This window comes from Psammomys obesus, unplaced genomic scaffold (assembly GCF_907164565.1).
Source record: "Psammomys obesus unplaced genomic scaffold, mPsaObe1.curated_primary_1811, whole genome shotgun sequence".
NCBI classification, from domain to species: domain Eukaryota; kingdom Metazoa; phylum Chordata; class Mammalia; order Rodentia; family Muridae; genus Psammomys; species Psammomys obesus.
In genome coordinates, this window is record NW_026591598.1 from 10,572,680 (window position 1) to 10,583,583 (window position 10,904).

At 50.5% G+C, this 10,904-nt stretch overlaps 1 protein-coding gene, 1 long non-coding RNA gene and 4 other non-coding genes across 9 annotated transcripts; 5 read left to right on the top strand and 1 right to left on the bottom strand.

Moving 5' to 3' along the window:
• Positions 1–1,985: 1,985 nt before the first annotated feature.
• On the bottom strand, positions 1,986–3,117 carry Rab42 (RAB42, member RAS oncogene family). Its single transcript, XM_055611398.1, has 2 exons — positions 2,881–3,117; positions 1,986–2,567 (listed from the first exon to the last, which is right to left on the bottom strand). Exons 1-2 carry the CDS (start codon positions 3,102–3,104, stop codon positions 2,147–2,149), a joined length of 645 nt encoding a protein of 214 aa, XP_055467373.1. The 5' UTR covers positions 3,105–3,117; the 3' UTR covers positions 1,986–2,146.
• Positions 3,118–7,864: 4,747 nt separating this feature from the next.
• On the top strand, positions 7,865–10,386 carry LOC129679903 (uncharacterized). 4 transcript variants are annotated; one of them, XR_008720595.1, is made up of 5 exons: positions 7,865–8,121; positions 9,117–9,193; positions 9,434–9,496; positions 9,745–9,798; positions 10,196–10,386. It is a non-coding gene; the product is annotated as an uncharacterized LOC129679903 (long non-coding RNA). The 4 variants fall into 4 exon arrangements; XR_008720596.1 differs by lacking the exon at positions 7,865–8,121 and adding an exon at positions 8,128–8,294; XR_008720597.1 differs by lacking the exon at positions 7,865–8,121 and adding an exon at positions 8,312–8,433.
• Positions 8,635–8,771, top strand: LOC129680028 (small nucleolar RNA SNORA16B/SNORA16A family). Its single transcript, XR_008720624.1, has one exon. It is a non-coding gene; the product is annotated as a small nucleolar RNA SNORA16B/SNORA16A family (small nucleolar RNA).
• On the top strand, positions 9,231–9,360 carry LOC129680032 (small nucleolar RNA SNORA44). Its single transcript, XR_008720627.1, has one exon. It is a non-coding gene; the product is annotated as a small nucleolar RNA SNORA44 (small nucleolar RNA).
• On the top strand, positions 9,523–9,650 carry LOC129680033 (small nucleolar RNA SNORA61). The gene has a single exon (XR_008720628.1). It is a non-coding gene; the product is annotated as a small nucleolar RNA SNORA61 (small nucleolar RNA).
• Positions 10,044–10,117, top strand: LOC129680044 (small nucleolar RNA SNORD99). Its single transcript, XR_008720638.1, has one exon. It is a non-coding gene; the product is annotated as a small nucleolar RNA SNORD99 (small nucleolar RNA).
• Positions 10,387–10,904: the final 518 nt, after the last annotated feature.

Consider the following 10,904-nt stretch of genomic DNA (forward strand, 5'->3'; position numbering starts at 1 on the left):
TGGCCTCCAACTCACAGAGATCTGCCTGCCTCTGCATCCCAAGTGCTGGGATTATAGGTGTGCACCGCCACTGTGCCTGGCTAGACATATTTAATTTTATGTTTGTTTGTTTTTTATTATTGTGAGGTGTGGTAGTTCATTCACTCTCTTAAAAAAATATTTTTTTTTTTTTTAGCTGAGCATATGCTGTGGCCCGTTGCCTGTAACTCCAGCACTCAGGGAGGCAGAGGCCAGGTGCTAAGAATTGAGTTATTACTTTACAATATTAACAAGTGTTCTGAACTGCTGAGCCATCCCCCCTTCTTTTTTTCTTTGTTTGTGGATTTTGTTGTTGTTTGTTTTGATAGCATCTCATGAGTAACTCAGCTCTGGCTAGCCTGGAACGGACAGTGTGGATCTGGTGATCCACCCGCCTCTGTGTCCTCAGCGCTGAGATCAAAGGCTGGGGCATCTAAGCCTTGAAGCAGGCAAGTTTTTAAGACCACCCTCATACACAGATGTTGGAGGTTGCACTAAGGATGGCCAGGTTCCAGGCAGTACCGAAAGCCGAGTGGTAAAGTAACTTTTGTTTGACTGAGGTCATTGTAATCTAATCTAGGCCTAGAATGTTTTCAGCCTCTGAGATTTACTATTGTCTAACCTCACCCTTTCTAGTTCTTTCTGAGCTCTTGCTGACTGGTTCAAGTCAGCTGTCTGGCTCAGCTGCCTCGCCAAGCTGACCAATTCAATCTGGCTTCTCCCAGTTTCTCACTGAATTGCTCTGCTTGGCCTCATACTAACTCATCCTAATCTTCTGGCTCCTCCTTCTCTGGTTCTGTTCTGTATTCACCTGTGTCTAGCTTGTTCTGTCTTCAACCTGTCTCTTAAAACAAACAAACAAACAAACAAAAAACCTCTCCGGGTAAAAACTGCCTCTGAATTCCATAAACTGAACTGCCATGAACTCAACTCCACTGCACTGCCTCTCAACTCACTGAACTCTACTGAACAGAACTGCCTGCAACTCAAGATATCTGCATGTCTCTGTCTCATGAGTGCTGGGATTAAAGGTGTGTACCACATCTGGACCTAAGCTTTTCTTTACCTGAAACTTGCTTTGTACCAGGCTGGCCTTGAACTCAGATATCTATCTGCTTGCCTATGTCTCCTGGGATTAATGGCATGTCTGTATTCCAGATCCTTCTAGAAGGACTTTGAATGTGATCTCTTGCCAGAGCAGCTGTGTTCTGCATTTAAATACCTCTACAACCTAGACCCATCATCCAATGGGACTCCCAGCAAACAGACCCTTGGTGGCTTCTCCATGCTGTCTACCATGTGCCCAACAAAGTCTGCTGCTCAGTCATGGTCAACCCCAATGGAACTCTAGTCACTGATCTCGGGTTGGGAACCTCGAGAGGCGCCACGTGTTAGGGCCAGACTCGAGCTACCCTGCAGGCAGGGAAGCCGAAGCCAAGCTTGCGCTGGAATCCCCCTCAGTCTCTTGCCAGCGAAGCAGTGAACAGACACTGCTGGGGAGCTGTCTTGCAGCTCAGGAAGCTGCCAGAAATGATCATGTGGAAGCCAAGAGAGAAAGCCGGAAGCCTGGTGTTGCCACTCAGCTGTCAGAGGCTCTGAGTGAGTCAGCGTGTTCCTTATGCCATGTCTTAACCTGCCTGTGCAGTGGAATTAAAAAGGATTTTTTTATTATTGGTTTTGCAATAATCCCATGTAGCCCAGGCTGACCTTGAACTCTCTATGAAGCCCAGAATGTCTCTGAACTCCTGATCCTGCCTCTGCCTTCCAAATTCGAGGCATTTATGCACCACTAAATGACAGTAAGTTGCAGACCTGATCTTAGATCGTTCTCTAGAAAGGGGTTGTGCTGAGAACTAAAAGCGCACGAGAGGTCCTGGCCTAGAGGAACACATTTGTAATCTCAGTTACTCAAGAGGGTCACTAGTTCAAGGCCAGCCTGGGCAAGTTAGCAAGCTCCATTCTGCATATAAAGGCTAGCTAGCCAAGCCCTGTGTTTAATCTCAAATAAAGAAAAAAGTCCCAAGAATTAGAGGGCAGGCACGCATCAGGAGATGGTAAAGTCACGGGGGTGGGGGAGGGGGGTGAGGAGGCTAAAGCTGGCACCACGTTAACCCTTTCTCTCCCGGAGTCAACACTGGCATGGCCCAGAGTCCTGCTTCCGTCTGGGGGATCTAGGGGCTGGGGCTCTGCGGAGGAGACGGACGCCTGTCCAGTCCTCCTCCAGCTTGAGGTCCCCCTGCTGCAGGGCCTGTTCGATGGCACGGGCGACAGTGTCAAAGGCCAGGTCCACGTTGCAGTTACTTTTGGCTGAGGTCTCCAGGAAGGCCATGCCCAGCGAGGCGGCCAGCTCCTCTGCCTCCTGGGTGGAGACACATCGGGTGCTCAGGTCGCATTTGTGGCCAACCAGTAAGAAGATCACCTTGCCAGGGCCCTGGGCGGATAGGATCTCCTGCTGCCAGGCGTGGATGTGTTCGAAGGACTCTCTGTTGGCCACGTCGAAGACCAACAGAGCGCCCACCGTGTTGCGGTAGAAGGATCTGGTCACGCACCTGGAGGGGGCGTGTGGATTAGGCCGAAAGCCTTTAAGACGGCCACAGAGGCCCGCTCCCATGCCCTGCACAAGGCTGCTCTGAGCTCCTTGGGCCCTCTCAGCATCACGGGAAGCTCAGTGCAAATTCCCCTTAGGCTGACATTTCCTCTAGGGCTTTGGGTGTGGAGATGTGGCTCAATGACCCCCCGTGTTGGGGCTTGGACTTTGTAAGACGAATAGGGAGGGGCTGACAGGCAGGGACCACGGATCCCGGCTTTGGGCCCCTCAGGCTGGCACCTGAGTGGCCCTGGACCTCCCCTTCCCTACCGCACCTGAAGCGCTCGTGGCCGGCGGTGTCCCAGAGCTGCAGCTTGACCCGCAGCCCGGCGCGCAGCTGCAGCACGCGGCTGCAGACGTCCACGCCCACCGTGGGCTCCGGCTCCGGCTCCGCCCTGCGCGCACCGGCCACGTAGCGCCGCAGTAGTGACGTCTTGCCCACCGCCGCGTCCCCGAGCAGCGCGATCCGAAACTGGTAGGTGCAGCCGGCCGCCTCCATGGGATCTGGGCTCCCCAGCGACCTCGGGCAGGTTCTGCAACGCTCCGCCCCTCCTGCGGTACCCTCCTCCCCCTCTCTCTGTGGGTCCCTCCTGGCCTTGGCACAGCCTCCAGGAAGGGTCGTGGCCAGCGGGCTGAGAAGCCTGGTCCGGGAGGCCAGTCCTTGGTGTAGTTGGTCCGGCAGGGTGGAAATCGCTACCTCTGTAAAATGGGACCGTGCCAGCCTCTGCTTCACAGGATAAAGGATTTAGCAAGCCTTTAATCTCAGCATTTGTGAGACAAGAGGCAGGAGGGTCTCTGAGTTCCAGACCAGCCTGGTCTACAAAAGTTACCCAGAGCAGCCACTACTATACAGAAGAAACCCTGTCTCGAAAAACAGAAAAACAAACCAAAACCCAAAACCAACCAACCAACCAAACAAACAAACAAAAAAAGCCCCTAACAAATAAAAAGATTTAAAATAGAAAAGATGGGCAGTGGGGGCTGAGAGGAGCTTAAAAGCTTAAAGGCCACACCTCCCTGGACTAAGACACCAAGTTAGAATGTTTCCTGTCTCCAGTCCTAACCCTGTACCTGTGCTTAGGGCACCTCCACGCCGAGCGGACATCGAATCACTCAGGGAAGTGGCTGGTTCACAGGCGCACCCTCCTTGTCCAGGTTCCCCTTTCCCGGAGTCTCACTAGCCCTGCCAGGGGCCTTCACCAGCTCAAGGGTCAACGTGAATGTTCAACAGCCTCTAAGCGGGACTGCAGGGCCCCAGACAGAGTTGGATGTATTGTAGCGGGGGAGACAAGAAACACGAAGTGTAACTCCAGAGCGTGCAGCTGGCCTGCAGCCAAGACAGTATGAGGCTAGATGGTTTCTGGGGGGTAATGCTTAGATTTGGTTTTAGGAACCCAAAGCTCAAGTGTGACTTGTCATATGGTGCCTCTTGGAGTCAGTGACTCTATGGCAGGGACTCGGCCTTTAAGAGCCCCTTGATGCCTCAAAGAGGAACAGTCAGAAGACAAGGGTGCCCGCATGGGTACTGGGTCCCATTTGAATGAAAAGCCCCTGTAAGAGCCGGGTGTGGTGGTGAGCCCTGTAATCCCAGCACTCAGGAATAAAAAAAAGCCCATGTCAAGGCAGCATGTGCTTTCAAATCTGACTTCCAGAAGCCTAAGGAAGCAAGGCTGGAGTTCTGGCTGGTCCCAAGCAGTTTTTGTTTTGCTGGTATTGGGTTTTTTGTTTGGTTTTGGTTTGTTTGGGTTTTAGAGACTGGGCTTCTCTGTGTAGTCCTGGAACTTACTCTGTAGACCAGGCTGGCCTGCCTTTTCGATCTGAGTGCTGGCATTAAAGGCGTGCACCACCACTGCCCAGGAAGTTTTCAGGCAGTTTTAATTTCTTCATTTGTGCCCCTAGGAGTTGCCACCACCCCTCTGAGAGTGGGTCTTACCACTTTGATGTGAAAAGGGCGGGAGTGGGGGAGTGGGGAAGCCCTCAGTGTCGAAGCCTTCTCTGGATCATCATAGTCCTTTCTCACACGGCCTTCTGAGTAGGTGATTATTCTGCCCAGTTGAAGAAACTGAAGCTGGGAGAAGCTACCCGACAAACCCATGCTACCTCAGCAAGAAAGACTTCAGCAGTCAGCAAATCTATACAAGCCCAAAGTTTTGTTTTGTTATTTGAGACAAGGTTTCTCTGTATAACAACCGTGGCTGTCCAGGAGCTGGCTTTGTAGAGAAAGTTTTGTTCATTATTTCATTTTCTCACTGCACAGGCCTGGAATCTGGAACAGCCCAGGGTTCTTTTCATTGATTCTTTTACTTCTCCTGTAATATTCACTTATTTGTATGTGTGTATGGACAGCCATGTGCCGGGGCACCTGTGTGGAGGCCAGAGGACAACCTGAAGGAGTTGGTTCTCACCTTCTGCCTTGCAGGTCCTGGGGACTGAACTCAGGTCTTCAAGCTTGCCAGCAAGTATCTTTACCCAATAGGCCATCTTGATGGCCCTCTTCTCACTGATTCCAAACAAAGAACCAAAAAGCCATTTATAAATTAACTGTAAATAATCCCAGCCAGGGCTGCCCTGCAAATGCAGAGAGGCATGAAACAGCCGCAGAGGAGCCTTCCCCAAAGATGGGCTGTGCAGTGTCAGCATAGGATTCTTTGAACTTCCTCTCTCAGAGGCTCCGGCTGGTGCTGGGGTCATGTGCCTGCCTCTGACTGCGCCTGCCATCAGAATCACATGTCAGCTGACCCACGCCATAGATAAGGAGTGTGTAACCCAAGGGGGCAGCTTTTTCCCTTCCCTGTGCCCTGCTTCCTTGTCTGCTCAGACAAGTCCCCACGGGCTGGCTTAGACAGAACCATCCGCCACAGCAGCTAAGGGAGATCTTTGGGGAGATCTAGGTTGTGGTTTAAAGACCACTTACTGCGTTATGCAGCCAAGTTTCATTCGTCCTCCAGTCATCACGCAGCGGCCAGCGGACAACTTTGTGGAGTCAGTTCTCTCTACCTTTAGGTGGGTTCTGGGCATTGAACTCAAATTTCGGAGTTGTGCTGCAGTCGCGTCGCGTGCTGAGCCCATCTGTCTTTTACATAGCGGCACACACACAGTGTGGCGAGGGCAGAGGCGCGGGTTCTTGCTCTCGGGGAGCTCCCCGAGTGAGTGGGCCAGAGAAACATACACAGGCTGCAGTGCTAGGTCAGCTGGGAAAGTGCTTGCTCACACCAGTTTGCGAAGCTGAATTCCACCCTGAGAACCTGGCACCTGCTTGTAATCCCAGCACCGGCAGGAAGAGGCAGGAAGACCCCTGGGCGCTCTCCTATTATATACTTGGCAAGCTTCAGGCCAGTCAGAGACCCTGTCTTAAAAATCAAGGTAGGGAGCCGGGTGGGGGTGGTTGCACACACCTGGAATCCCAGCACTCAGGAGGCAGAGGCAGGTGGATCTCTTTGAGCTTGAGGCCAGCCTGGTCTACAGACTGAATCCAAGATAGCCAAAGCTACACAGAGAAACCTGTCTTAAAAAAACACAACAGAAAACAACAAAAAACCAAGGAACTGGACTTAGTGGCACACCAAATTCCACCCCCACCAAAGAAAACAACAACATAGAGTGTTAAAGTCTGTAATCCCAGCACGCAGGAGGCAGAGGCAGGTGTATCTCTGTAAATTCAAGGTCAGCCTGGTCTACATAGTGAGACCCTGTCTCAAACCCTTCCCCAACAAACTACCACTCCCAGCTTGCTATGAGGGGGCCAGGATCCAAACTATGGTCTTCATGCTTGTACAGCAAATGCTCTTCACCTCTGACGTACCCCGCCAGGCTAAAACCTACTGTTTTAGGTGTATATAGTAGCTGAAGGATATAGCTTAGGAGCAGTATACGGTAAGGCCAGTGATTCCCTCCCTTACACCGAGGAGGGAAAAAGCTGGGCCTGGTGGCAGGCTTGAAATCCCAGCTGCTTGGGAGGCTGACGCATGCCTGGGCAAACTGTGTAAAACAAAAACAAAATCAAAACAAACAAACAAAAGTCAGCTCTTTACTATATGCTGTAGATGTGATCTGACCTCGCCCCTCTGTGCTCAGACCTGTCTGCAGTGATGGAATGTAACCTAGAATTATAAGCCAAATAAATGACTTTTTCCCTCAAAGAAAATAAAAATTTTAAAAAGGCTATGGAAGAACAATTTTTGTTTTGTTTGTTTCTCGAGACGGGTTTCTCCGTGTAGCCCTCGCTGTCCTAGACTGGAACTCAAGAGATCTGTCTGCCTCTGCCTCCTAGAGTGCTGGGATTACAGGCATGTGCCATCATACCCGGTTTGGAAGAACAAAATTTACAATTTAACTCATATCACGGAATAGGCAGTTAACTCTTGGCAACTACTATTTACACTTTTTTTGAGACAAGTCCTCAAGTAGCCCTGGCTGGCCTCGAAACTTACCTTAACCAATTCCAGCACTGTGGGGCAGAGACAGGAGTGTTTGAGTTCCAGGACTGGCAGAACTACCTAACAGACAGACCCTGTCTCAAAAACAAAACAAAACAAGAAACCAAACAACAACAACAACAAACCCCCTTTTAATACTCCTTCCAACGCTGGGATTACAGACCTGGATCCCCACTGGAGGTGCAGGGGTGGTTGGGGAGAAAATGGTTACCAGCGCTTATGTTTCTAAGTTGAGACTCGTTCATTCGTTCTTCATTCATCCCATAAGCAAAAGACAATACAGGGTGGTGACTGTGTACCTGAGCTGTGCTCAGCGTCTAGTCTACCTTTGCGAGCTGTGATCCACTCTTCAGATTCCTGCGGTAACAGCATAATCATGAAGACTGTACATAAGGTGTGTATGAAAATGAGACGGAATAATAAGGCCCAGCGGAAACAGCAGGTGCTTAAAAAGATACATATTAGCAGAGGAAATAAACTTTGAACAAATAGTCGGCACTTTCAATAGCCTCCTTCAAGAAATCCTTCCAGACTCCCGCTACACCTTCTGGCACCCAGGACCGTCCGGGGAGAAAAACCGTTTCTAAAACCTCGGGGTTAATTCGAAGTCGCCGGCGGAACTTAATCCGCAGGGTCCGCCAACTGTTCTTGGGTGTGAGTCTAGCTCGCTGTAGCCCGGGTGGAAGCCGCCGTGATCAGGGCGGGCTCAGGAGCACGACCCGGCGGCGCGCGTGGACTACATTTCCCAGGGGCGCTGTGCGGCAGGCGGAGGGCGCAGGCGCTGCTGCGGGCGGGCGCGTATAAAAGCCGGCTGCAGGCCGCGTCCCTTCCTTTTCTCTCTTCGTCCCCTTAGCTGGCAGTGTGTGTGTGTCGCTATGGACTTCGGCCTGGTTAACCGCCCTCCCCCACCCCCAGGGCCCAGTCCTTGGCCCGCACTCCCCGGATGCTTTCCTCGAGGTTGGCGGATGCGGAGCCTGCTGCGGAGGAACCGGGCTTCTCCGTCTCGGCAGTGGAGGCCCCAGACATCACCGTGACCGCATGCGCGGCCGCAGCCCGGCCTGCGCACCGCGTCCTTCGACGGTGAGTCACGCAGGCATCGGCTTAGTGGGGGTCGGATGGAATCTGGTGACGGGCTGAAGGCATAAGTGCTTGGGTGCAGTGACTTTAATTGAAGAGGCCGCTGAGCTCTGAGTGACCTTTGTGCTGGGTTGAACTCGGATCCTGCCACGTGCTACGTGGTCCCTGTGTCAACGGTACCATTCAAGCGTGAGGGGTATTTTTTCGGGAGCTCGGCCTATCTTTGCCCTTACAGGACAGGATAAGACATTGTTTAGACCCTCGACTTTGTCGCCTTCTGATCGCGCGGGCGGCCATTTTTTTAAGCTTTTTCTGGTAATTAAAGCAACTTTAATGGTCAGAACCTGTTTGTGTGCAGACAGGAGGAGTCTTGAGACTTCCGGGTTCTATTCAGGAACCTGTACCCATCTTTAAAGCTGTAGGCATTAAACTAGGGGCTTGGAGTTTACAGGATTGCCATTTTTGGGTGTGTGAGGCAGGTGGCTTGTGGGTTTGAGGTCTTATAATCACCATTACTGCGGCCCTTATCGAAGCTGCAGCTGCTTCTACATAGCTGCTGTGGTCAAAAAGGAGGCCCAGAGAAACAGTTTTCCTTGACGGTCGCGGTTCTGTTTGCTGCTAACTGATCTGCAACATTTTGGGAAAAGACATCCCCACCGTGAGATTTCTCAGGTTATCTAGAGAGTCTTATCAATATCAGCATATATACTAAGTTGTGCCACAGGACCTTACGCCTAGCATGCAGGAAGTAAAGGCCAGCCTGGTCTACAGAGTGAGTTTCAGGCCAGATCTGGCTACAAAGAAAGACATCGCCACTTGTATGCCACAAGCCAGAATATCTTGAATGTGCAGTTAGCTGAGACTTTTGGAAGTAGTTTGCTGAGCTTTCTTCAAACATCTGTTGGTATAGAACCATTCCTTGGGCACTGAGGACCAGGTGGAGGGTACCATAAGATTACTGTGGATAATTGTGTTGCCATTCATCTTACCTGTTCCAGATGGGGACTCCATGAAGATGGTGGTAAGAGGGAAGACCAGAAGATGCGACCGTGGTGACAGGCAACAGTAGGGTCTGGTAAGTGGTGGTTTGGGTTGGCTTACCTGGAGAAATGCAGCATGTTTCCAAGGGCTGTGGCTGGTTGTAGCCATGGGATCTCCAACTGCATGCCAGAGTAACTGGAGAGACTTTGACAGCCCAGGTCAGCACAGTGCCTGCAGCTGCCACTCAGCTTTCCTATACATGTTTTGCCTGGATTTACGCTCTACCTAGAATACTGTTCTGTCTCAGGATTCACAACAGAGCTTCCTTCTGCAGGTTACACTCAATGTTCTTGGAAATGTCTGAGAAGCCGGCCTGCCACTGCTCAAATAAACTAAGGTAAAGTTGCCGTCTGAGACAGCCTGACCCTCTGGTTCCCTTTCCCATCAGATCTTGACACTGGTCTTGGTGGTCGTAAAGGAGGAAGAGTATGCGGATACTGGCCTCACAGCAATGTACTCTGGTATAGAGCACTGGCCAGGTTCAAACATAATTGGGATTATAAAATGGGATAATTTGAGAGCAAAAGATGCCTCTGGGTAGTTGTAGCATTGCTGACTTGGATTTCTTTCATGTTTTACTTATAGGGCCATTAACCAGTCAAGTGGCCATCATTCATGATGTGGTCTACAGTTGGTTCGGTAAGTTAAAGACTGAAACGAGCCCTGTCCTTAAGTGTAGTTAGTAAAAACTAAGGTTAGCATCTCAAAGTCCTGTCTGGCCTGTGTGTGCTGTATTAGCTGCTCATACCGAGGGACAAAGGTGCTTGCCTTGTGTTTTGGGTGCATTTATGCATTGAAGGTCTTTTAAGAGCAGGCATGTGCTTGGGCCATCTACCTCTTCAGTCAGGAGGGTGATCCTGAGGAAGGGAACAGGCAGTTCAGACACTGGTCCATGATGAAACCTAATCTCAGTGGACATCTGTGGATGAGAAATGCGGATATGGGACTGAGACCGGTTATAGAGAAAGCCTGAGGTGTGGATTGGGCCTGAAAGCAGAACTAACACAGGCTTGCTCTTGCTCAACTCCCTTTTCAGACAAGTCAACAAGAGCACTGGACTGTCCTGGAAGCAAGCAGAAGTCTGACTGATACTCAGTCAGGCCGCCTTTAATACCAGCACTTGAAGGGCCAGCCTGGAACACAAGGAGAAACCCTGAAAAATAAAGTAAAATGCTTTGACTTACTATGTAATTGGGTCAATAAAGACTGGAAATCCTGGTTATTGGATTTTTTTTTCAATTATTTTGTGGGCATTGGTGTGAATATGTCAGATCCCTTATAACTGGGGTTACAGACAGTTGTGAGCTGCCACGTAGGTGCTGGGAATTAAACCTGAGTCCTTTGGAAGAGCAGCCAGTGCTCTCAGCCACTAAGCCATCTTTCCAGCCCCTGGTAATTGGATTTTTAAACTGGTACTGGGCCACTTCTTCATTCCCTTGTTTTTGTGGTTTCATAAAATATGAATCATATTCTGTGTTCTTAAAACTGCATATTGAAACACACAGTCTTATGACAGTTAAGCTTCTTAAATCTCACCAGGAGCCTGACGAGGCCTGGCTGGCCCATCTCTGCTTTGAGTGCTATATCTAGCATGTCCTACCAAGTTTCAGCTTTTGTCCAAGGCTGCGCAATAGTGTTTAGGTTTTATGGGAGCTAGAGAGGTTTTCTACTGTCTAGACTTTCAGAGGTAGGACCTGTCAAGTCCCCATTAAGGTCTAAAAGTCTGTACAACACTGATTCTTGCA